Genomic DNA, 27,418 nt, shown 5'->3' on the forward strand with positions numbered 1-27,418 from the left:
GGAAACCTACAGAATAAAAAGGTGGACCCTCTCTTCCCCTTCAGTGGTTTCCTGTCCCTGGAGTATAAGACTTACAGTTCTTTTTCAGGTTCTTACTGCTGGTCCGTCCCTAGAGGGCTGGTGGTATCCTGCCAGGGTCAATCTTGCTGCAGGTGCAGGCTGACAGGATCCTAGGATTCAAGGGAGCTCCAGGGGCTCCCCTGGGTCTTGCGGCAGGCGCGTGGGCATCTTTTACTGAAGTAATGCCACGCTGCTATCCCATCGTGTAGGAGGTTACGGAGTAGCGTGGCTACTTCCGGTAGCTGGAGAAGCGAGTGACGTACCTCCGGGGGCACATGGTGATGCTCTTCCGGCCCGCGCTATTCATAGAGCGTCTCTTACCGCCGGAGAAGCAGAGGCACTGACAGACAGCTTATTGTGATCCGAGGAGCGGCTCATCGTGATAGAAGCTTCCAGGATATGGAGGCATGATAATGGTCTCCCTCTCTCTCCCTATTTCCCTGGCCATAACTTCTGGCAGAAAGGGGTTACATGAAGCTCTATGCTGGTCTGAATTATTATATTTTCTGACCCATAAGCAGGCTTTCCTTGCTGTCACCAGCTATTATGGAAGAAGACAAGACACAAGAATCTGCTGAGAAAGAGAAAGTAGCACCGGTTCCAGTACTTTGGACACAGTTTTTTCTGGGTGAGTTATATTGCTGTGGCATTTTTTCTCAGTTTTTTTTTCTATGATTGTATTTTAGTGTAAGCCTAAGAAAATGCTGGCTAAAAGAAAAAATAAAGAATGTGCCTTATGTAGGACAACTCTTTCATCCTCATATGACAAAAAGTTATGTCAGCACTGTATTGACAATACGGTTACAGAGGAATCTCAGTCCTTTTTAAAGAATATAAAAACACTAATTCGGATGGAAGTTAAAAAAATACTCTTCTGATGGCATTGACCCCCTTCTGGATGCATTTTCTTCGGAATCTTCCTCAGAGGAAGAAATTGAAGGAAGAGCCTCTTTTCCTCCAGAAGATACGGAAAGACTATTAAGTTGTTAGATCTACTATGAACATTGAAGAGGTTAAGGAAGATAAGTCGGTAGTAGATTCTATGTTTGAAGGGTTGCAGGACAAAGAGTAGATACTTTCCCGTTCATAATAGTGTTCTTACGCCAATTAACAAAGAGTGGAAGAAACCAGATAGGAAGGTATTTATTTTCAAAACTTTTAAATGTAAATACCCCTTCGAAAAAGAGCCTTCATCTTCTTGGGACAAGGCTCCCAAGATAGATGTCACCCTTTCTAAGGTTTCTAAAAGATCATCTCTTCCCTTTGAGGAAACGGATGTTCTTGGGGACCCTTTGGATAAGAAGGCTGAGTCCTTCCTAAAGGGTACTGGGAAGTGTCCATATCCTCGTTTCGTCCCAACATAGCGGCCACGGTAACTGTAGATCCTTAGCTTTAGGGCTAGAATAGTTAGAGGTTCAGTTGAAGGAGAGGTGTCCCAGGGAGCAAATTCTATCTTCCCTGCACACCTTGCAAAAAAGCTGCTGACTTTCTGGCGGATGCCTCTGTAGATGCGGTTAGGCTTGGCGCTCAGGCTTCATCCCTTACTAACTCTGCTCGTAGAGCCCTTTGGCTTAAGAATTAGAGTGGAGGAGATGTGGCCTCAAAACAAAAGTTATGCGGTATTCCCTGTCAGGGTGAATTTCTTTTTGGCCCATATCTAGATGATCTGTTAGATAAGGGGGCGGATAGGAAGAAAAGATTCCTCCCCCTAATCCTTCCGCATTTTCTTCTTTTAGGCCTAGACTGTCCTTTCGGTCCTCATGAGGAAACACGGGAAGGAGGCAGTTTAGAGATGAGGACCAGAGGAGATACAGGTCCAGAAATTTGGCAGGGAAAGGTTTCCTCTTTGGAAACTCTTCCTCGTCAAATAAAAAAACGTCCCAACAATGACGCCAAGCCAAAGGTGGGAGGAAGGCTAAGGTTTTTCCTCTCTGCATGGGAAAAAGTAGCAGGGCCATAGGTTTTGGAAGTTATTCATCACGGCCTGATACCAGAATTTCACACCTTGCCGCCTCAAAGATTTGTAACTACAAAAAATTGTGCTGTAAAAGGGTCCTTCCCCATAAAAAAGGAAATTATGGAGGGTCAACTGCAGCAATTCCAATTTCAGGCATTACCTCTTGGTCTGTCCATGGCCTCAAGGATCTTTACCAAGGTGGTAGCGGAAATGGTGTCCTTCATAAGACTGAAAAATGTGACGTTAGTACCGTATCTGGACAACTTCTTAATAATTGCAAAATCCCTTCGCAGTTGCAGGGAAGTAGTTCAGATGGTGGTGAACACTTTTCAGGAATTGGGTTAGATTGTCAACGACAAAAAGTCCAGACCAAAGCCGGAAAAGTGTCAGAGATTTCTTGGCCTAATTCAAGAATCTCAAAGTATTTTTGCCGGAGGAAAAGATGAGCAAAATTTTCAGTCAAATAAAATCCTTAGCATCTCCCACCCTGACGATTCGGAAGGTGATTTCGATCCTGGGGTCTCTAGTATCCTGCATTCCAGCGGTTGAATGGGCTCAACTGCACTCTCAACAATTACAGATGGAAGTATTGACGGCCTTCAAAAAGAGCAAGGGAATCCTAGAGGTCCGGCTGCAAATCTTGATCACGACAATGAGAAGTCTAGCCTGGTGGGAGGACAGACAGAATTTGATACTGGGTGTCCCATGGACCTATCCGGTTCCTATAGTCCTAACTATTGATGCAAGCCCCTGGGGGTGGGCGGCTCATGTCTGGGGTTATAGTTTTTAAGGTCAGTGGTCACAGCGCTTTTCCTCCAACAGAAAAGAACTCTTGGCTGTAAGATTGGCGATAAAAGCTTCTCAGTCCCTAATAGGTTCAGGCCATGTCAGAGTCCAATCAGACGGTGGTAGCCTATGTAAATCACTAGGGGGGACAAAGTCAGTCTCCCTCTGGTTGGAAGCAAATCGTTTGTTGAAAAATTGGAGGGGCAGATCAATCTCGGCACTACATATAAAAGGAAAAGAAAATATTCTGGCAGACTTCCTGAGCAGGTATCCTCTAAGGCAGGGGGAATGGTTTTTAAACAAATCCGTTTTTTCCATGATCACAAAATGATGGAGCATTCCTGTGATAGACCTGTTCGCCTCCCGTCAAAACAAGAAAGTAGATCTATTTTGTTCCTTAGATCCAAGGGAATCCCCTTATGGGGTGGACGCCCTTCTCCTGAAATGGGACTTCACTCTAGCTTATGCCTTTCCCACATTCCAGTTACTTCGATTGATACTGAAGAAGATCAGAAAGGACAGGGTGAGAGTAATTCTAATCGCTCCCTTCTGGCCGAAAAGAGCATGGTTTACTCCTCTCAGAATAATGTCATTGTCCGATCCATGGATACTTCTAGAGATCCCGGATCTGCTGTCCCAGGATCCTGTTTACCATCCAGCAGTAAAGGGTCTGCATTTAACAGTATGGAATTTGAAAGGAACCTATTAGCAAAAAAGGGTTTTTTACAGGAGCTGATTGCAACACTTAAGAGTAAAAAACCTGTGACGATCTCTATTTATGCTAGGGTATGGAGGAACTTTATAGCATTTTGTAAAATTTATCCTGACAGTCTGCCTGATTCCGTGACCTACTTCCCATATTCTGGAATTTCTTCAAAAAGGGCTGACTTTAGGATTAGCTAAAAGTACATTAAAGGTGCAGGTTTCTGTCCTTTTGATGCTTTTTGAGAAAAACTTTGCCTCAGATCCATGGGTAGTAAGATTTTTTTAGAGCAGCGGATAGGATTGCTCCGGTTTATACCCCCAAAAGTTCCCTCTTACATGCGATTTCCAAAAATCCTCGCTCCTACTATTCTGGAGGATAGAGTCGTTAGCCAACCTGACCCGGCCTTACCTAAAGTCTCCTCCCAATTTCATAGGTCCCAGGAGATAGTGCTTCCCCCTTTCTGTGGAAATCCTAAAACCCGAAAAGAAAGAGAATTTCATACATTGGATGTGAGACAATGTTTATTGCATTATCTTAAATCTACAGCGGGTTGGCGAAAGTCTTCAGCCTTGTTTGTCCTCTTCTCTGGGCTAAATAAGGGTAAGAAGGCTACCAAAAGTTCCTTGTCTAGATGGATTAGACTTGGTATATCTCAAGCTGACTTGAAGGCTGGTCTGTCTCCTTCAATCTCGATGAAGGCTCATTCTACTCGTTCTGTCTCGACTTCTTGGGCGGAGAGAACTTGTGCAACTATTGAACTAATCTGTAGAGCTGCCACGTGGTCCTCTCCCTCTACATTTTTCCGGCACTATCGTTTGGATCTCAACTCTTCCTCTGGTCTATCCTTTGGTAGAAAGGTCCTGCAAGCAGTGGTCCCTCTCTAAGGAAGGATGCTCTTCTTTGTAATTCTCTCTGTGGTGCTGTCGTGGGTGAAGGGAAAAATGATTACAATTACCGGTAATTGGATTTTCCAGACCCCACGACAGCACCCTTCCATATTCCCTCACTGGGTTCTTACTTTTATGCCTTCTTATAAGCACTGGGTGTGGCAAAAAAAAAAGTATGTTTTTGTTTGGTATATGATTAACTAGGGTAGGAGTCCCTCTCTTGCTCTGAAATCCACTGAAGGGGAAGAGTCTCCACCTTTTTAATCTGTAGGTTTCCTGTCCCTGGGGGCGTATCCTCTCTCTGTGGTGCTGTCGTGGGGTCTGGAAAATCTGATTACCGGTAAGTGTAATCATTTTCTTGCACACTTAAGTTCTTTTTCAGTATTTATAAAAATTATATGTCAGCCTTGTTTATATGACAAGAGTAGAGTTTGTATTCCTTTTATCCATTCTGTCTGAATTAAGGGCACATGTGTTCTATTGATGCAGGTATGATCGTCTGCTGGAGTCCTGCAGTATTGCTTTGGTAGGAAAGTACATCAAATTTTCAGATTCCTATGCATCTGTTATCAAAGCTCTAGAGCATTCTGCTTTAGCTATAAACCACCGCTTGGAAATCAAGGTAAACCATCATCATTGTACAGCACTTGTACGTCATTTTATTTTTATTTCTTTAAAGCTTGAAGCCTTTAGGCTAACTGCACAAGTGGTAAAAGTCCCAGGAAACCCCAAGCATGATCCGCACAGGTACTCTTAGGGTGGGTTTGACACACAGCATAAACATGGCAAATCTACAGCGTTGTACAGTCCCAGCAAAATGGATGAATAGAATATCTGCAGCATAAATTGACCTGCCGTGTGCATTTGAAATGTGCAGCATGTCTATTTATGCTGCAGATCTCCACTGTGGATTTCACCTTTTGCAATGTAGAGGGTGTAATCCACTGCCGTTTCAGTGGCAAAAACCACATATAATTCTTGCCTTTTTTTGCCTCTGATCTGTGGAAAATCCACAGCAGACTTTTCTGTAGTATTATTCATTCCGTGTGAATGTACAAGTAAAAGGTTATTTTAGTTAGAACAAATCTTCCTCTATCCACTGGATAGGGAATACCGTGACTGGAATCAATGGAGGTCCGACTGCTTGGCCCGCCACTGACTAGTCTTATGGAGTGGTAGGTTAAGCATGCACACTGCTGCTCCATTCATATCTATGGGACTGATGGAGATGGCATTCTATCCCCCAAAAATAAGTTGGTTGAGAAGTCACATATACCCCAAAATAGTACAATGAAAACGACATCTTTTCCTGCAAAAAAGCTTTTGGAATGTGGCAACACACAAAATAAACCATAGACTTCTCGTAACAGGTTATTTATGCTGCACGGTGAACACCACAAACTGAATGCCTGCATTCCCTAAGCAATAATTCTGAATTTGTGACAGAAGTCTGCAAAAAATAAAAAGTCCAGAAGGGTGCTACCAGTTGGGGGTGTTCCTGCCCAGGCTGACATTATCCAATCAGTGCTGTCAGTTTTAGACGGTGCAGGGACATACCCTCAACTAGTAACACCTTGATGGAGCTTTATTGCAAACTGCTGGCAATTCATTCAGAACTTCTAGAAGGAATAATACAGGAATGGCACAATGTAGAGTCGAAACAATTGATGCTCCAGTATTGTTATGACATGGAGAAAGCAAGTTGCTACTAAAACAGACCTGTCAGGAGACCTCACAAGTCCTCTTTGAGTAGGCATAAAGTTTTGTTTTTAAGAAACAACCAATTTGATGGGATTTTAGTGTAAAATGCCCACTGACTCGCCTGAACTACTGGTATATGAAATGCTTGACACTATTTGTCATTTCCTTCGAATTCATTGAAACTCCACCTCGGGCACAGCAAAATAATCAGTCTAAGGCCGGGTTCGCGTCTGCGTTGTGAACTCTGGAAGTCTGTTCCGGTGGAGGAGCAGACTGCTGGAGTTCACGTATCCAGCATAGCCTGATACCACTGTGCACTGCCGGATCCCCATTCACTGTAATGGGATCTGGCCGCTTTCCGGCATCTATGTTGGCTTTCGGATGAACAAAAAATGCTGCGTTATTTTTTTTTGTCCAGCATGTACGCCATATACAGTGAATTCCGGCAGTCTGTTCCTCTGCCGGAGTTCACAGCGCACATGTGAACCTGGCCTTAGGGTTGGTCAAATTCCTGATTACACTATATAGTCCTGAGACTATACCTTGGCATTGCTGTTATTTTATGTCATTATTCATGTATAATAAAGTCAATACATTTTAGATAGTCGTTCTGCCTGTCTAGCTGGAGAGTCGTTACCACCCTACATCACTTTGCATATAGCTCCCTAACACGTGTTGGGACTTTACATACATTTTATTTACAATTTGTCACTAGGACCATTAATGTCCCTAGGTTGACAGCTAGAAATTGAGTCCTACGCATGCGCAATAGACACCCGAGATACCTGCTCTATCATCTTGAGCAGACGCAGTACATCCCAAGATCGGAAAGAGAAAAGACTAAGTCATATGACATGCGCAAATATGCGACAGTCGCACAGCCCATACGTCATCAAGAGCGGAAGTGCGCGCACATATATGACTAATATTAGTCAGCAACTAAGTGCCCGGTCATGCGCAACTAATCAATAATACCAGCAATTTGTACTAAGTGTCAGCGCAACATAGACAGCGCAGATGAATGCTCATTGGTCAATGAGGTACTGGGAGGAGCTGCTATTGAACCTTAATTGGTAGACACACTAGGATTGGTCGATTGTCCTGGTTCACAGTAACAGAGACACACATTGGATAACAGAACTGTTACGCTCACAGGGAGGTTTTATAAGGTTGGCCCTGCCCCCAACACACACTTCACTGCCCAAACCCCTGAAGACGCCAAATGTTTGGCGAAACATGTCGGGGGGCAGAAAGTGTTATTAGTGTGTTTTAGCCAGCGCATGCCTAGCTAAGATAGAGGTCCAGTAGAAATATCAGTACAAGTAGTGTATCCCACGAGGACATTTGCTGTTAGGAAGTAGCGCACTGTGAAAATAACAGAGCGCACTAACTGAGCACTATGATGCCATAAAAGGAAAGTGAGACAAAACAGCTACAAGCGATGAGTGCCCCCTAGTGGATTCACCTAACAATCAGACAGACTGTGACTATCAATACATACAAAGCAGGCATAGCTGATTATTTTAATTGTAGAGTTCTAGTTATTTTAAGGACAAGGAATAAATGTTAAATTTTATATCTAGTAACACGTGTCAACCTAGGGACATTAATGGTCCTAGTGACCAATTGTAAATAAAAATTACCACCCTACAGACACCCTGGTGTGAGTAAAGATGGACATACACATCAGATAACTGTCAATCAAACACTCACACGCTATTGTTGGCCTATTCTGCCAGGTTCGCCAAGTTTTGTCTCGTGTTCATGGACACGTTAATGATGTAGTCTTATTAATTAGAGTGTGCTTATTCTCATTGTTCAGTAAGCTGTTTTACGTTTATTTTGGCAGTATATAGACTCTGCTGATTTGGAGCCCAGCACTCTGCAGCAGGAGCCCGTGCGGTACCATGAAGCCTGGCAGAAGCTCTGCAGCTCAGAGTAAGAAAAATCAAGAAATTCATTTTGGATCCAGCAAGGAAGTTATGGGTGGGGCTTTATCATTACCTTACGCCTGAAAAGTGGCGTTAAAGTTGCAACTGCAACTTTTTAACAGTGACTTTTAAAAAAAATTGTCGCATCTCCCCTTTTTCGCTGTCCTCGCCACTTTTCTAATAGAGGTGTGGCAAAGCCACAACGACAAATTAATCTTAAAGAAGGAAATGTTAGGGCTCGAGTGCACAGTCCTTTGGCGCTGGCTTTTCTCCTTTGGCCATTTCTTTTCCTTGTACCTGAACATGAGATATGGTTCAGATCCTTTACACCAATTGCCTATCCCTCAGTATGGCTACCCTAACTGTTATGTCTTGGAACCTTTTTGGGACTGAGAGGTCTCAACAAACATATGGCTTTTTTCTCTCATATACGCAGATACAACCCTCACATCCTCTATGTACAAGAGACTCATTTGACTCCCGACATTGTCAAAGCTGAAACTGAGTGCAATAGGCTAGGCCTACCTATTACACTTTCTACTCCCCGTATGTACCTTTCTTGGTCCAATGAGCTGTATGCTGGGAGGCAACCAGAACAGTTGTAGATCCGGAAGGTAGATAAATTTTGGGCATGCCAACTTCGTAAACCAGGGAGGAGTCTGCCCTGTTTCTCCCTGGGCGTTCCTTCTCCCTGGCTGTAGCGCTGTCCAATCGCAGTGCAGAGCTCACAGCTGTGAGCTCTGCGCTGAGATTGGACAGCGCTACAGCCAGGGAGAAGGAGTTGCCCAGGGAGAAACAGGGCAGACTCCTCCCTGGTGAACCGATAGTAGCAATTACCATACAGCGCGGGAGAAGGTAACAGGGCCACAGCGGGAGAACGGAGCGGCGCCCAGGGATAATAAGTGCAGTGAGATCCCTCAGCGCCGTTCTACATGTCCAGATAGTTATCTTACAATGTTCGGACCCCTGAAAGGTCCTCTTTAAGGCAGCATCGTAAATAGACTTTCAGCGTGTCCAAGCATAATAGATCATCAGACTCAATCATGCATCTCCAGGAAAACATTTTGTTGGTCAGGAATATGGGACCTAGTAGTGATACCCAAAAAGGGCGAATACGTAATCTAGCGATACCAGCCCCAGCAGTGCCACGTTATACACTAGTGATAGTTAATATGTCAAAGGCGTACCAAATAGATTATCAATCTGAGACCAGGCCCACCTAGTGGGAGTGAATAACACTCCCACCAGATATCCACCTACCCCATCCCTATCCCTATAAGACAATGCAGAGATTAGGGAGCATGAATGGCTCATAGGAGCATTTGCCCTGAACTTAGTTAGTGCAGGATCTAATAACACATTTAGGTCTCCCATATATAACATTTTAGCTTCAGAATAATTAGATACAAACTCGATAGCCATCTATAGAACTTCATATTGGCTACGGGAGGTATATACAGGCCCATGAGCACACATGAGGGTGAGTTAACCCTTTCATGACTGGGCCCAAAAAGGCCTGAATATCTTAGAACTCCTTTTTATTAGAATTTATTTTTTTTGGAGGTTTTTATCATCTTTTTTTAATTTGGAGGAAAACTGCTTTTTTCCTCCAAATTAAAAATAAGTTTTTTAATTATAGCTTTTTATTTCTTAAATATAAAAACTCACACAAAAATTAATTATTGCAATGGGTTACCTATTTTGTTACGATCGTTTTCATATATAACGTGTTTGAGAGAACGGGGCAACTATGGTGACAGTTTCTGTTAGCCACGGCCTTTTAACATTATTTTTATTTTATTTGTATTTTTTATTATTTTTTAACTTATATTTAAAACATTTTTTGACACATAATCTGTCCCCCGGAGGTCATTAAAAGACCTTTCACAGTTTCCACTGTAACTGGGGCATCCACAGGAAACAGCCCCCTGAGGGGGAATGACACTCAGGCAGAGCTGATCGCGGTCTCCTTAGACCCTGCAGCTCTGTTACTGCCGCTGCTCTAAACACCCCCGCCGCTTCCTTCCCCCTGCACTCGTGCAGCGCTGTCCTCCTATCAGCACAGAAGCGGTAGTAAACTGCTCCTATCTTCTCCTCGGGGTCCCTGCTGCGTCTGTCAGCCAGGACCCGAACTGCTCCTGCTAGATTGCAGGAGCTTTAATTCCAGCGCTGATCAGCTGCACGAGGCATGTGCAAATAGCACGTATATAGCCGTATGGCAGTCGGGAAGGGGTTAATATAGGCATGTACAAAATAAGGATATACTGATGCTATTATATTGTTGGATAATTTAATGTTCCCTGACATAATAAACTTAAAAGGGGCTGAGTACTGGAGGGGCCATGGCCCATGGGATATCTACTGTGAGCTATGTGGCTCAGTGTTATCTTTTCATCCAAATCCAACTTTACATACTTTATATACTTACCTGATAGAATCTAGGTTAACCACCTTTCCATGTCCCATGGAGTCTAAATGGAGGGATTCAATATCTTCTCTAAAAGCGGAAGCACTGGCGTCCCTATTGCATATTGGTCAGTCTAACAGGCTGATTCACTTAAGTATTTTACATGTAGTTACCTTTACCCCCGCTTTATAGAATGGGGCGTCTATTGTATTAACTGCCATAGATGTCAAGAGCCAGAAGCTAACTTTCGTTACTTGTTGTGGGACTGCACCTATCTCCACTCATTTTGAAGGGAGTTTCTGATGTTATATCTCAGCCAGTGCCATTTACCCCTGAAATTTCTTCACTTGGTCTTTTACCCAAAAAAACAACTGGCCCCACTATAGTAGAACCTTTCTTAGAGAGACGCTGTTCTTAGCCTGGAAGGCAATAGCTTTGCTATGGCTGGGAATCCATCCTCCTACCCGATCTAAGTAGAGACTTTAGTTAATCATATCATCCCTTATGAAAATATTGTGTTCGGATCTGGGCTGGCCATAGACTCTACAGGGAAATTTAACGGTGGGCTGATGCCCAGGGCTCTGCCCTGCTTGCCAAGTAAATAATGATCTGATGCTCTCAACAGTAATTAATACTGGGAGCATCAGGTACTCCTGTATCTGGCGGTGGCAAACCTGAATTCAATTATATGGCTGTCCTCGTGATGAATACTGCCGCAAGGCATAGTTGCTGATGGCTCTATATCTTAGAGACAACTGGAGGAGGCTAGACCATGCAGCTGTTGATGGCCACCACAGAGGAACAGCTTCTGGGACAGTTTCTAGTGCTGCACTGTGGTATTTTGTGCTACACTACAGTTTTGCTGACCCACCCCCTTTTCCACTTGTGTCGGTCCCATCTATTTGCATTAGCCATGCCTACTTGTGTTGCCAGGCCTTCTATCAATTTGGAACCACCTACAACAACATGGGGGCCACTTTTAGGATTTTTCCAGGGCTACTTCAAGTTCCCAGTCCCCATGGTTGGGTTTGAAAATAGAGGATGCCTACAGAAATTCATGAAGGTGCATGGTGCTCATCCTCCTTGATGGTGTACCCACCAATTGCCCTGACTACTTCAGTTCTTTGTTTGCAACTGAGAAGTTTCTATTTCTTTGGATTTGTATCTCATTTTATTATGTTATCTGAATGTTATTCCACTCATGATAATTACCATGATAATAAGTTCTGACGTTCAATAATTCGAGTTTAAATAAAGATTGCTGGTGGATCCCACCAAAATAAACAGTACCTGCTGACATCTGTTGCTACTAATATTCTTGTCTTTCCTTTAGTGGTATTCTGGTTCCTGGAGGATTTGGTGTACGAGGAACAGAGGGCAAAATCCAGGCTATAAACTGGGCACGCAAACAGAAGAAGCCTTTTTTAGGTGAGCAATCTAGACTTGAAAATTTAGAGAACAGGCAACTTCCAAGTCATGATAGTCCTCCTGTGGTTTCATGGCACAATGTCTTCTTGCAGGAGTGTGTCTGGGGATGCAGTTGGCAGTAGTTGAATTTGCCAGAGACATACTCGGCTGGAAAGGTAAATTTATTTCTTTCAACACAAAGTAATATGTTAGTGATACATTTGTTGTATTGCTTCTCTTGTTTGCCTTTGAATGGGTAGGGGGTAGATGGCCATTTTATAGAACAAGATATCCACATAGTCTTAAATGGAGAACATGACTATTATTATGGATGTGAATAAATACAGATGTCTGGGGTACCATTTCTCCAGTAATTTTACATATATTTTTCTTAAACAGATGCCAATTCTACAGAGTTTAATCCCCAAACCAGTCATCCAGTAGTAAGTATGAAGTCTGATAATACAGTGCTGCCCATAATTATTCATACCCCTGGCAAATTTTGACTTAAAGTTACTTTTATTCAACCAGCAAGTAATTTTTGAATGGGAAATGACATAGGTGTCTCCCAAAAGATAATAAGACTATGTACAAGAGGCATTATTGTGGAAAAAAAAAAATTCTCAGCTTTTATTTACATTTTAGCAAAGTGTCCAGTCCAAAACTATTCATACCCTTCTCAATAATCAATAGAAAAGCCTTTATTGGCTATTACAGCAATCAAACGCTTCCTATAATTGCAGACCAGCTTTTTGCATGTCTCCACAGGTATTTTTGTCCTTTCATCTTTAGCAATGAGCTCCAAATCTTTCAGGTTGGAGGGTCTTCTTGCCATCACCCTGATCTTTAGCTCCCTCCACAGATTCTCAATTGGATTCAAGTCTGAACTCTGGCTGGGCCACTCCAAAACATTAATGTTGTTGTCTGCTAACCATTTCTTCACCACTTTTGCTGTGTCTTTTGGGTCATTGTCATGCTGAAATGTCCACTGGTGCCCAAGGCCAAGTTTCTCTGCAGACTGCCTGATGTTGTCGTTGAGAATCCTCATGTATTGCTCTTTTTTCATTGTGCCGTTTAGGGTCCATTCACACGTCCGTAATTTGGGTCCGCATTCGTTCCGCAATTTGCGGACCCATTCACTTTCAATGGGGCTGGAACGGATGCAAATCCACATTTCCTGGATCCGCATCCGTTTTTTCGGGATCCGCAATTTCGTTCCTGGAAAAAATAGAACATGTCCTATTCTTGTCCGCTATTGCGGACCAGAAAAGGCATTTTCTATTATAGTGTCTGATGTGTGGATCCGCAAATTGCGGATCGCACATTGCAGGTGTCCGTGTTTTGCGGACCGCAATTTGCAGATCTGCAAAACACTTACGGACGTGTGAATGGACCCTTACTGTGATTAGGTTCCCTGGTCCATTGGCTGAAAAACACCCCCAAGGCATTCAGTTCCCACCACCATGGTTGACAGTGGGGATGGTGCTCTTTGGGTTGAAGGCTTCTCATTTTTTACCCCAAATGAAGGAAATATCATTGTGACCAAACAATTCAATTTTTGTTTCATCTGACCATAACACAGAAGACCAGAAGTCGTCTTCTTTGTCCAGATGAGCTTTTGCAAAGGTAAAAAATTACTTGCTGGTTGAATAAAAGTAACTAAGTCAAAATTTGCCAGGGATATGAATAATTATGGGCAGCACTGTATATTTCTTTACATGGGAACTGTACTTTATACAAATTTTGCATTTCAATAGTAAAAGTAAATTTTAGATGGATTTGAAAGATCAGGTTTCATGCTGCCCATGGAAATCTATGAAGAGTGGAGGAGGGAGTTACTACAGGTACAGGCACACAAACACTGGAGCTCCTTTAGTAATTTCTCTGTCTCAACCCATTGCTGGGTTCACAGCTACAGTATAAGGCTAGGTCTACAGAACAAATTTTTATAATGGCAGTCTAGGGTGTCGCACTGCAAAATGTGACATACTGCGACGCGACAGTAGCAGAAAAAGCCTCGAATGGATTTTCTGCGACCGTTGCATCGCAGTCGCAGCATGTTCCATAGACTGCCATTATAAAAATTGTCGCGCGACATTGGTGCAACAAAATGTCACGCGACAAATGTTGTTGTGTAGACCTAGCCTAATGCTCCAATGCTGCATATGAGCTGTGTTACAGAGACAAGGGAGCAGAATATCCTCTTCAATGTATGCAGTGTAGAAAATACATCATAGCAGGTAGTTTATGCATTAGCTCATGGAAGGCTGACAAGTCTGTAAGAGCATCTCTGCCTTGTTCATACAGCAGCCACTGAAGGGAAAATCAGATGCAGCTTAGAGTAACCAGACTTGTGACAAACAGCTGATTGCTGTGCTGGTTTCTGTGTTAATAGGGTTTGTTTTTATGAAACAAACTCTTTAACCCCTTCAGGACCCTGCCATTTTTCACCTTAACCACCTCAGCCCCCATAGCTTAAACACCCTGAAAGACCAGGCCACTTTTTACACTTCTGACCTACACTACTTTCACCATTTATTGCTCGGTCATGCAACTTACCACCCAAATGAATTTTACCTCCTTTTCTTCTCACTAATAGAGCTTTCATTTGGTGGTATTTCATTGCTGCTGACATTTTAACTTTTTTTTGTTATTAATCGAAATTTAACGATTTTTTTGCAAAAAAAGACACTTTTCACTTTCAGTTGTAAAATTTTGCAAAAAAAACGACATCCTTTGTAAGAAAAAAAATAAATAAAAAATCATCATTTTCCACTAACTTGTGACAAAAAATAAAAAATTCTAGGAACTCGCCATGCCCCTCACGGAATACCTTGGGGTGTCTTCTTTCCAAAATGGGGTCACTTGTGGGGTAGTTATACTGCCCTGGCATTTTCCAGGGGCCCTAATGTGTGGTAAGTAGGTAAATGACCTGTGAAATCCTAAAGGTGCTCTTTGGAATGTGGGCCCCTTTGCCCACCTAGGCTGCAAAAAAGTGTCACACATGTGGTATCGCCGTATTCAGGAGAAGTTGGGCAATGTGTTTTGGGGTGTCTTTTTACATATATTATGAGGGCATTTTTAGACATTTGGATCCCAGACTTCTTCTCACGCTTTAGGGCCCCTAAAATGCCAGGGCAGTATAAATTCCCCACATGTGACCCCATTTTGGAAAGAAGACACCCCAAGGTATTCAATGAGGGGCATGGCGAGTTCATAGAAATTTTTTTTTTTTTTGGCACAAGTTAGCGGAAATTGATTTTTTTTTTTTTTTTTTTCTCACAGTCTCCCTTTCCGCTAACTTGGGACAAAAATTTCAATCTTTCATGGACTCAATATGCCCCTCACGGAATACCTGGGGGTGTCTTCTTTCCGAAATGGGGTCACATGTGGGGTATTTATACTGCCCTGGCATTCTAGGGGCCCTAAAGCGTGAGAAGAAGTCTGGAATATAAATGTCTAAAAATTTTTACGCATTTGGATTCTGTGAGGGGTATGGTGAGTTCATGTGAGATTTTATTTTTTGACACAAGTTAGTGGACTTTCTAAGAAAAAAAAATAAATTTCCGCTAACTTGGGCCAAAAAAATGTCTGAATGGAGCCTTACAGGGGGGTGATCAATGACAGGGGGGTGATCAGGGAATCTATATGGGGTGATCACCCCCCTGTTATTGATCACCCCCCTATAAGGCTCCATTCAGATGTCCGTATGTGTTTTGTGTATCCGATCCATGTATCCGTGGATCCGTAAAAATCATACAGACATCTGAATGCAGCCTGACAGGGGGGGTGATCAATGACAGGGGGGTGATCAGGGAGTCTATATGGGGTGATCACCCCCCCCCCCCCCCCCCCCCGGAAGGCTCCATTCAGACGTCCGTATGCGTTTTGCGGATCCGATCCATCTATCAGTGGATCCGTAAAAATCATGCGGACATCTGAATGGAGCTTGACAGGGGGGTAATCAATGACTGGGGGGTGATCAGGGAGTCTATATGGGGTGATCAGGGGTGATCAAGGGTGAATAAGGGGTTAATAAGTGACAGGGGGGGGGGGGGTGTAGTGTAGTGGTGCTTGGTGCAACATATTACTGAGCTACCTGTGTCCTCTGGTGGTCGATCCAAACAAAGGGGACCACCACTGTTATCAAAACAGCGTCTAATATACCTGTTAGGGGTTAAAAAAATCACATCTCCAGCCTGCCAGCGAACGATCGCCGCTGGCAGGCTGGAGATCCACTCTCTTACCTTCCGTTCCTGTGAGCGCGCGTTCACAGGAAATCTCGGCTCGCGCGAGATGACGCATATATGCGTGACTCTGCGCAGGGCTGCCGCCTCCGGAACGTGAATCTGCGTTAGGCGGTCCGGAGGCGGTTAAGGACCAGGCCATTTTTTGCAAATCTGACATGTCACTTTATGTTGCGATAACTTTAAAACGCTTTTACTTATCCAGGCCATTCTGAGACTGTTTTCTCGTCATATATTGTACTTCATGACAGTGGTAAAATTGAGTGATAAACTGTATTTTTATTTATAAAAAAAAAAATGCCAAATTTACACTAATATTTGGGAAAAATTAGCAAATTTCAAATTCTCTACTTTTATAATAGATAGTAATACCTCCAAAAATAGTTATTACTTTACATTTCCCATATGTCTACTACATGTTTAGATCATTTTGTGAATGCCATTTTATTTTTTGGGGATGTTACAAGGCTTAGAAGTTTAGGAGCAAATCTTGATTTTTTTTAAAAAAGTTTCCAAATCCCACTTTTTAAGGACCAGTTCAGGTCTGAAGTCACTTTGTGAGGCTTACATAATAGAAACCACCCAAAAATGACCCCGTTTTTGAAACTACACCCCTCAAGGTATTCAAAACTGATTTTACAAATGTTGTTAACCCTTTAGGTGTTCCACAAGAATTAATGGAAAATAGAGATGAAATTTCAGAATTTTAATACATTTTTTCCAGTTACAAAGCAAGGGTTAACAGCCAAACAAAACTCAATATTTAGAGCCATGATTCTGTAGTTTACAGAAACGCCCCATATGTGGTCGTAAACTGCTGTACGGGCACACGGCAGGGCGCAGAAGGAAAGGAATGCCATATGGTTTTTGGAAGGCAGATTTTGCTGCACTGGTTTTTTGAAGTCCCCCTGATGCACCCCTAGAGTAGAAACTCCAAAAAAGTGACCCCATTTTGGAAACTAGGGGATAAGGTGGCAGTTTTGTTGGTAGTTTTTTAGAGTACATATGATTTTTGGTTGCTCTATATTACACTTTTTGTGAGGCAAGGTAACAAGAAATAGCTGTTTTGGCACCATTTTTATTTTTTGTTATTTACAATGTTCATCTGACAGGTTAGATCATGTGGTATTTTTATAGAACAGGTTGTTACGGATGCGACAATACCAAAAGTGATTTTTTTTGTGTCTCCATATTCTGAAAGCCGTAGTTTTTTTCAGTTTTTGGGCAATTGTCATAGGTAGGGTATGATTTTTGCGGGATGAGATGACTGTTTGATTGGCACTATTTTGGGGTGCATATGACTTTTTGATTGATTGCTATTACACATTTTGTTATGTAAGGTGACAAAAAAATTGCTTTTTTGACACCGTATTTTTATTTTTTTACGGTGGTCACCTGAGGGGTTAGATCATGTGATATTTTTATAGAGCAGGTTGTTATGTACACGGCAATACCTAATACATATACTTTTTTTAACTTAAGTTTTACACAATAACAGCATTTTTTAAACAAAAAAAACGATGTTTTAGTGTCTCCATTTCTGAGCCATAGATTTTTTATTTTTTGGGCGATTGTCTTAGGTAGGTGCTCATTTTTTTGCGGGATGAAGTGACGGTTAGATTGGTACTATTTTGGGGGGTATACGCCTTTTTGATCGCTTGGTTTTTCACTTTTAGTGATGTAAGGTGACCAAAAAATGTTTTTTTTAGCACAGGTGTTTTTTTTTTTTTTTTTTACGGTGTTCACCTGAGAGGTTAGGTCATGTGATAGTTTTATAGAGCCAGTCGATACGGATGCGGCGATACCTAATGTGTACTTTTCTTCTTCCCCCTATTTTTTTTTCCCCTTTATTTTGGCAAAAGGTTATTTATTTTTTATTTATTTATTTTTACTTGAAACTTTTTTAAAAAAATGGGGAAAACTTTATTTTTTTAAAACTTTTTTTTTACTTTATTTTTTGTCCCACTCTGGGACTTTTGGGTGTCTGATCCCCTTTACAATGCATTACAATACTTTTGTATTGTCATGCATTGCCTGTAAGTGTTATACATACTGTAATACACTTACAGCCTTCCTGCCTGTGAGATCCAGGGGGCTGAATCTCACAGGCTCTCCCGGAAGGTAGCCATGATACCTAAGCAAGGCATCGTGCTGCCTTCCATGCCATCAGGTCCCCGTCACAGCAGCACGGGGACCCGATGGCAGCTCCGATACCCGGAAGGACACCGCATGTGCCATGGTCAGCGCTAACCGCGGCACAGCAAGGATTAATGCGCCGGCATCGGTGATTTCACTGATGCCGGCGCATGCAGCAGGGGTCTGGCTATCACTGACTGCCGGACTCCTGCCGCTGATCGGGCGGGTGCATCTCCTGCACCCACCCAATCACAGCGCTGTTCCTTAAGTCACAGACATCTGCGCCATACATGTACGGCGCCGGTCCTCTACGGGTTAAATGCCTGTTTTTCATGGTGAATGTTATCGAAATTGGGAAATTTTATACAAAGCATACTTGTTCCTTTTAGTGAGGATAAGGGAACAAACTGCTGCCAGGTGAAATAGTTTCTGCAGATCCTAGTAAATAAAGGAAATCTGCATAAATGTACTTAATGGGGCTAGTTACGTATAAGGCCTAGTTCACACTTCAGTGTTTGGCTAGTGATTTTCAGTCAAAACAAGGTGTGGGTCCAAAACACAGAACAAGTTCAGATCTTTCCATTCTACCTCATCAATGGAGGCTCCATTCCTGGTTTTGGTTTAAAAATCACTGATGGAAATCACTGAAGTGTGGACTAGGACTGAGTCTTCTATTTAGGCCTCATGCACACGACCGTTGTGTGTTTTGCGGTCTGCAAATTGCGGATCCGCAAAACACGGATGGTGTTCCGCAATTTGCGGAACGGCACGGACAGTCATGGATATAACTGCCTATTCTTGTCCGCAAAACGGACAAGAATTGGAACGGTTATATTTTTTTGGCGGACCATGGAACAGAGCAGCAAATGCAGACAGCACACGGAGTGCTGTCCGCATCTTTTGCAGCCCCATTAATGTGAGTGGGTCCGCATCCAAGCTGCAAAAACTGTGGTTCGGATGCGGACCAAAACAACGGTCGTGTGCATGAGGCCTTAAAGAGACAGGCAGGCTGCAGGCGTTACAGAAAATGTCTTTATTCCCAGAGAACCCCTTTAAATTTATTTTTGGAAAAAATTGCAATGCAAAGAAAGTGTTTGCTCTTTGTTTATAACTAGTATTACAAGTTATGTAACTGAATCTTTGTTGCTTGAAAGCACTTTGTTACCACCACATTTATTTTTATTTTTTATCTCCTTGTAATACTTTGCTTTTTATTTTTGCAGGTGATTGATATGCCTGAACACAACCCAGGCCAGATGGGAGGAACCATGAGACTGGGAAAGAGGAGAACAATCTTCCACTCACAGAATTCCATCTTGAGTATGTTTGTTTATAGCAATGTACCATTGTGCCTATGAAGGGGTTGTCCAGCTTTGGGGCTTTTTTTTTTTTTAACTGTCCTACTCAGCCTGCTGTACCTGTTGAAAAAAATCACACTTGTCTGCTCCTCACTACTCCATTAAGGATCTCTGGCTTCTTTCAGCAATCTTCCAGTCTATGTCCTGTACACTTCCGAATAGACGGGGTCATGTGCACAGCCAGTGACATGGTGATATGTCACCAGGTGGCACTTGACCTAGCAGTGATGCACTGCTTGGGGACGCATCACTGCTGAGGCTAGTCCTTGGCTGCAGAGGAGCATGTAACATTCCATCCAGAACAGGGATCAGCCACCTCCGGCACTCCAGATGTTCTGAAACTACAACTCCCAGAATGCTCTATTTACTTCTATGGGAGTTGTGAGAACAGCGGAGTATGTTTGCATGCTGGGAGTTGTAGTTTCACAGCAGCTGGAGTGCCAAAGGTTGCTGATCCCTGATCTAGAAATTTACAGGACTGGAAGACCACTGAAGGAAATCGGAACTGAGCATCAGGGAGCAGGTGCATATCATTTTTTTTAACAGGTACAGCAGGCTAGGTTTGACAGTAAAGTCCCTAAAGCTGGACAACCTTTTTAAACTACCATAATGTTACCATGCCATGATTGTAATTTATGGATAGGCTTTCATAAAGCCTCCATGAATGGGAGCCCAGCACCAACTGACAGCTGAGCTCCCGCTGTAATTGCTGGGATCTGAGGTAACTCGGATCCCTGGCATTTAAACCCCTAGATGCCACAGTCAGTGCAGCTACCTGATGGCTTCAGTGTGAGGCAGAAAGCAATATTCCGTAGATGCACTAAAGCTGAAACCTGTAGAGGACAAACTGAGTAAAATGCAGTGGTAAACAAAATTACCCCAAAGGTGTCCATAGTCTTAAATTAACTGTTGGTATTGGCCTAATGGGTTACAAAATGTTGCTTTACTTGCACTTAATCAGTTCCACATATTTGTGCATCTGGGTATTTTTGCGTACAGTATTTAGTAATTCTGTTGACTCATGAGAATGTCAAGCATAATGGTACTCTACGGGAATCTGTCATTAAAGTATAAAGGCCCCCAATACACTTTAGTATATTGTTGGCTGAACCTGCCGAGAACAGCGGGTTCAGCCGTCAGTCTAGTGTTCCTGGGGAGCTCCCAACAGATTATATCGGGGGGAGAAGAACCGAGTGAACTGGATCTTTTTTGCCTAATCGTTTTGTTCTTCCTGGAGATAAGCCTACACTAGAAGTTTCTGTCTGCGACTTTCTCCTCAATCCCTGTTGCAACAAGTAAATGCTTGGCTGAACCGGGCAGGCATAGGGGAGTCTGAAGACTGCTATTGAAGGTGTATGGGAACCTTAGGTATGATTATGGTCAACTTCATTTGTTTTCATATTTCCTTTCCTTACTGCAGGGAAGCTGTATGGTGACCAGGAGTTTGTAGAAGAAAGACATCGGCATAGATATGAGGTACTAGGTTTAGCATTGATTAGTATCAACCGTAGTACTCATCCCCTGGGCTTTATTACTTGTATTTGCCATTCTGCCATGTTCTCATTTTCTCTAGTAATTATTTCCAAGCCAAATTTAAATTCTCACTTTTATTTTAGGCAACTATCTTAGGGTACTTTCACACTTGTGGCAGATTGATCCGGCAAGCAGTTCCGTCGCCAGAACTGCCTGCCGTATCCGTCAAAACGTGTCTGATCCGTCTTTCCAGTGTCATCCGGAGAAATGGATCCGGCATAAATTTTTTTTCAAATTTTTTATCGGTCTGCGCATGCGCAGGCTGGAAGGACGGTTCCGGCATTCCGGTTTTTTGAATGCCTATACATTCCGGCGCATCCGGCATTCAGGCAAGTGTTCCGTTTTTTTTTACGCCTGGAGATAAAACCGTAGCATGCTGCGGTTTTATCTCTGTCCTGTTCAGTCAAAAAGACTGAACTAAAGACATCCTGATGCATCCTGAACGGATTACTCTCCATTCAGAATGCATGGGAATATACCTGATCAGTTCTTTTCTGGTATAGAGCCCCTAGGACGGAACTCTATGCCGGAAAAGAAAAACGTTAGTGTGAAAGTGCCCTTACAGGCACATTTTTTTCACTTCTTATAAACCCCATTGACCACTGGTCTAAGTACTTTAAAGATCTAGGCCAGGATTTGCAGGCATGATATGGAAGCAAAAATGAGCATGTATTAGATTAAACCAGCCTTGCATTTTTTCCTCTTCACATTATTTTGTTAGTTACATGAATCTAAATGTTAACTTTTATTTTTTTCTTTAAGGTCAATCCAGAACTCAGACATGAGCTAGAGGCTCGAGGTATGACCTTTGTAGGTCAGGACACAGAAGGGGAACGGATGGAGGTTGTAGAATTAGAAAGTAAGTTCATGCATTTGGCTGCTGATTTAATATAAGGCTATTTGTGGACTTGTTCAGTCAAAGCAATTTATCATGCTCTTCATGATTTTATTTTTCTTATTAAAAGAACTGCATGTGAGCACCTTTTCTTTATCAAATTTTTTGTGGTTTGTTGTTAAAACTAATCCTTCTTAAAGGGTTTCTGTCATGAGAAATAACGTTATGTAGCTGACTGACAGTCAGTACATAACAGTATGCTTTATAACTCCCTGCCTGCCGCTGCTAATGAGCCTCTAGGTGCTATTAGGGCGTTGCTGCAGCACCTAGAGGCTCCGTCTTGTCAGCGCAATTCATGCGCTTCTCATCATGTTTGTGTGTGATGTCTACGCACCCTTTGGCACGCCCCAGTCCAGTTGATTGACTTTCGAGTTCTCCTCAGTGCCCCATAAATCCCGCGCCTGCGCCGTCCCTTTTAGTATTCGGCGAAGTGAGTGAAGGACGCGCTCCTGCTGCCGGCTTCCTTCCTTCGGCGCAGTCAGTTGCATAACGTTATTTCTCATGACAGAAACCCTTTAAAGGGCCACTAAAACCCAGAATACAGAGAAAAAAGAACAAGCAACAAACTGTAACATAATCTCCTTATGTGTCTTTATTTGCCTTTGTTTTGTCAGATATCACAATTACAGACCATAAAGCAGTGCAATGTTCTTTCAGGCTGCAGCCATGTCTTTTTTCCCCCTCTGATGCTAGTGCACATGAGTCAGGAAGTTTAAGAGGAGTGGGCACGGTTAGGCTGTACATTGAACATGGCGATATTGTTGGATAGAATCTCTTAGTAATAGTACAAAATAGATTTGGTAACTGCACCAGCCATAGTATATACATAGTACCAGGCATGACACATACAGCTAAATAGCTAATCTGCCTAGTTCTTCCCTCACTGCATAACTATGCAAACTTGCCTTTCAGTAGCATGTGGAGGTATGCTGAAGACCAAACTACATATATATATAGTATAGAATCACGGCTGTCCTGATATTATATTTATGGGTGTAGCGTATACAGAATGTATATACCAAGTGTAGCCTCCATTACATCTCTGCAGAAGTTGTTTCCCAGATTTCCCAGATTGCTGGTTTCCAAATCTGCCTAGTTATGTAGTGATAAATCTCTTCATATAGCTAGACCTACTTGCCATTCAGGGTCCTGGAAAAACTGGCTGACAACACTGTGCAGCTGTACAGATAATGGTGTCCTGGTATCGTATGATAGACGCACTCAGCAGATCAGGATGGCATTGTGTGTATTATATAACAAGTATGTCCCCATCACTGCCCCCACAGAGATTGTTACCCAGCTTTACCCGACTTCAGAATTACAGAGCAGCCTGTTTGTAAATTGGTAAATCCTCGCTCGATTGCCAGGGTCATGGAAATGAGAATCCCAGTGACAAATCCTCCATATTGTAGTATAGCTAGATGGGTTTCTCATTCAGGTTCCTGGGAAAGTATTATTTTGTGTAAGATGTCCTTGTGGTGCATGCGGTCCGCCCGGCATCCTCCATTGTACGCATTTTTTTGCTGGGGATTGCTGTTGTCTGCGGACCGCATGCAGAGGAATTGCTCCCCTGGTTATAGACACGCTACAGTGTCTGGGTTTGGAGCATTTCCACCTGTTTAGGCCACTTTTTTCAGTGAGAATACTAAGTTTACCAAGATAAATCCCCCTCCCCATTACTAAATAGTGTCATAGCTAGGCAGATTTGCATTTCAGGGTCCTGGGAAAGCTGGGTTAATTGCACACTGTGTATGGCTCCACAAGACTTGTTATCCAGTCTCCAACACTGATTAATGTCAGATTTTCCCAGTGAGCATTCCCTCCTAATTATAATTTATCTAATATTTCATTAACAGATTTTGACTTTTTACTAAACACCCAAAGTCCTGAATTTCTACCGCACTTTAAATTCACTATATTCACACATTTCTGACTGCTCAGCGGTGTATGTAGTACGGATTCCTTGCACTGTAGCAATGGGACCCACAGTGTACTGGCAGGAGCACACATTGCTGTTCCTGCCTGTGCACCCTCAGCTTGGCTAAATGCTGTGAAAGCACACCAGTACCCTGTAACAATGTGCTATGCCAGGATTAGCTATGTTGGAGCAGGAATCCGTACACCGCTGAGAAGTCAGTGATGTGCGAATATACTACGCAGTTGAAATCAAGATCTGTTAATACAGTATATTGGAAAACTTTTTTTTTATGGTATTTGGGACATAAAAAAAAAGTGAATAAAAGTTTAGTTACACTCTTAAGTTCCCGGAAACCACCTACAGGCTTTTGGTGCAAATCCCACAATAAAGTGAAATATTGCAATAAAAAATTTCTGAAATGAGACAACCTCTTTAACCGAACCGTGTCTTCACATTTACGCAGTATGACCTTTTTCATCTTATTAAACAGATGTCTGTTGTATTGTAGATCACCCATATTTTGTTGGTGTTCAGTATCACCCGGAATTCACATCTCGACCCATCAAACCCTCCCCTCCATATTTTGGTTTACTTCTGGCTTCTGCAGGAAGATTATCTCAGTATATTGAAAGAGGATGCCGGTTATCCCCCAGGTGAGATTTAAAAATATATACAGGGCCAAGGTTGAGAAAATGCTGAGGCCCCCTGATGCTGCATTTTTTATATTTTATATCTCCCAAGTCACACTACTGTGTTCTCTCCTTCATATTTTTTGTGTAGTTTCTCTAGGGTAAGGAACCCTCCTTGCACGTATGTGACAGTGTCGAGGTTGCCTTTTAATAATTCTAGCACTCAGTTGTTTTTTTTTTTTGTTTTTTTGGGCTGCGCTCAGATTTGGTACCCGATTCTCTTGACGGGGGTGGAGGACTTGCAGTGAGCCATATGCCGCACTCCCCAACTGTAGGATTTTTAATTTCCATAAATATATAGTGATGATAATTAATATAAAACTGGAATACCTAGGTATTTAAAAATTTTCAACATTAACATCTCTAAATAGAAAACCTACTGTGCAAAAAAGTACAATAAATGCACCTGACATCTGATATCTCTTTTTATGGTCAGTGGGAAAGCACCGTGGCTCATTAGTAGGCGCTGGGGTCCTGGGGACAACATCTGCCTGAAATTTGTATGTTCTCCCTGTGTTTGCATGGGTTTCCTCTGAGTACTCCAGTTTTCTCCCACACTCCAAAGACATACTAAGCAAAGTATACTTGGATTGTGAGCCCCATAAAGGACTGTGTGACGCTAAAGTCTGTAATGTGCTGCGGAATATGTCAGCTCTATATAAGTGAGTAAAATAAATAAAGTGAAACGTTAACGTACTTGTAGTGCAAAATGGCTTCTAAATAATTTCATCAAGAACCAAGGTCTCATACAGCAACATTCACATAAATAAGAACAGAATGGCTGTTGAAATTAGTGAAGAACAATTATTTTTTCTTACTTTTGACTGGGTAAAGATGGTAGAAAACTATTTGTAATTTAGAAAGAATGCAAAAAAACGTACAACCCCAATTAAAAACAGAATGCAATGATTTGCAAATCTCTTATGTCCATATTTTTTTTAAGGTTGAACACAGAACACATCAGATGTTGAAAGTAGGGATCGACCGATATTGATTTTTTAGGGCCGATACCGATAATTTGTGAACTTTCAGGCCGATAGCCGATAATTTATACCGATATTCTGGGAATTTTCATTTTTTAAAAAAAAAAAAATTTTCCTACACAAATCTGCTGAAAATTAATATGTTTATTGTTAACGTGTATTTTTTTTTTATATATATATATATATATATATATAAATCTTTCTTTTTCATTTATACTTAATTTTTTATTTTTTTTTACTAACTTTTAACCCCCTTAGGGACTAGAACCCTTGTCCTATTCACCCTGATAGAGCTCTATCAGGGTGAATAGGATCTCACACTGTCCCTGCTGCTCTGTGCTTTGTGCACACAGCAGCAGGGAGCTGAACATGGCAGCCAGGGCTTCAATAGCGTCCTGGCTGCCATGGTAACCGATCGGAGCCCCAGGATTACACAGCTGGGGCTCCGATCGGAGGAGCAGGGGAGAGGGGATCCTGTGGCCACTGCCACCAATGATTAATACTGGGGGGCCGCACTGCGCCACCAACGTTTTTAATACTGGGATGGGGGTGGGGGGCGCACTGCGCCACCAATGATTAATACTGGGGGGCTTGGGGGAGTGCACTGCGCCACCAATGAAGAGAGATCTCTCATTAATTCATATACAGGAGGCGGGAGCTGGCTGCAGAATCACATAGCTGGCTCCTGACCTCTATGAGCGGTAGCTGCGATCCGCGGCACCTAATGGGTTAACTACCGCAGATCGCAGCTACCGCTCATAGAGGTCGGGAGCCGGCTATGTGATTCTGCAGCCAGCTCCCGCCTCCTGTATATGAATTAATGAAAGACTTATCTTCATTGGTGGAGCGGTGGCCACAGTCCCTCCCCTTCTTTTGTCCTCTCTCCTCTAATTGGCGGCAGCAGCAGCACAGGGGGAGGGAGACAATGCTTCCTTCTCCCCTGTGCTGCTGAGGGAACACGGAGAGAGCTGACAGCAGCGCGTTCTGTGTTCGCAATACGTTATCGGTATATCGGCAAAATAGATACCGATAACTGTCAAAATCCTCAATATCGGCCGATAATATCGGCCGATAATATCGGTAAAACCGATAATCTGTCGATCCCTAGTTGAAAGTGAAGCATTTTACCGTTTCCTGAAAAAATTAACTCTTAAAAGTTAGGCCTGGGGCACCAAAAAGCTGGAAAAGTAAGAGGAACTAATAAAAAAGAACAGCTAGTGGGGCGTGGTCTGGCTGCCGAGGCTCGCGGATGTAGTGTGCTGCAGCTCCGGTGATGGCACTGCAAACCAGCGACTTATACAGCGACTAACTCAACGGTGAACCACCCAAAGCTGGAGGGAACAGTCACGGAACCCTATCTGAACATGACGGGGCGAAAAAAGTGATGAAGCACCCGCAGCTGACTAAATTCTACTTCACCAGAGAAGCTGGCAAATCTCAAGATGGCGCCGGGGAAAGAACTGCCGTCATACGAGACTACACGGAAGGCCCGCACTCAGCTACAAGCTCAGTTTTTAAGAAGGGGTCGGATACACTGGCTCCCCCGAGATCTGCACCCGATGATGACGAGGACTTGTCTCTCGGGCAGGAGGGTGAAAACAGCGCGACTGCTCCAACCCAGACAAACGGGAGAGAGATAGCTGCAGAGGATACAGACCCCCCCGCATACCTCACAACGTACCCGATTATCTGAAGAGGACCCTACTCATGCAGGTACTTTGGGACTACAAGGGGGGCCCTCAGGACACGGGTGAGGCGGAGATCCTGGCTCTGCCAGTTAATAACATGGCCCTGACAGACACCAGCATGAGGGATAT

The 27,418-nt window shown here is 42.9% G+C and overlaps 1 protein-coding gene across 2 annotated transcripts in view; it reads left to right on the top strand.

The window, feature by feature from the left end:
• Positions 1–27,418, top strand: part of CTPS1 (CTP synthase 1) — a 70,619-nt gene that overhangs the window by 27,894 nt on the left and 15,307 nt on the right. For both annotated transcript variants that reach the window (XM_040424303.1, XM_040424304.1), the window contains exons 9-17: positions 4,886–5,018; positions 7,947–8,035; positions 11,769–11,863; positions 11,956–12,018; positions 12,242–12,285; positions 19,449–19,545; positions 21,004–21,059; positions 21,879–21,975; positions 24,438–24,582. In XM_040424303.1, coding sequence (XP_040280237.1) covers positions 4,886–5,018; positions 7,947–8,035; positions 11,769–11,863; positions 11,956–12,018; positions 12,242–12,285; positions 19,449–19,545; positions 21,004–21,059; positions 21,879–21,975; positions 24,438–24,582 — 819 coding nt within the window. The remainder of the gene's footprint in view (positions 1–4,885; positions 5,019–7,946; positions 8,036–11,768; positions 11,864–11,955; positions 12,019–12,241; positions 12,286–19,448; positions 19,546–21,003; positions 21,060–21,878; positions 21,976–24,437; positions 24,583–27,418) is intronic.

Source organism: Bufo bufo, chromosome 3, assembly GCF_905171765.1.
Source record: "Bufo bufo chromosome 3, aBufBuf1.1, whole genome shotgun sequence".
In the NCBI taxonomy this organism is placed as follows: Eukaryota; Metazoa; Chordata; class Amphibia; order Anura; family Bufonidae; genus Bufo; species Bufo bufo.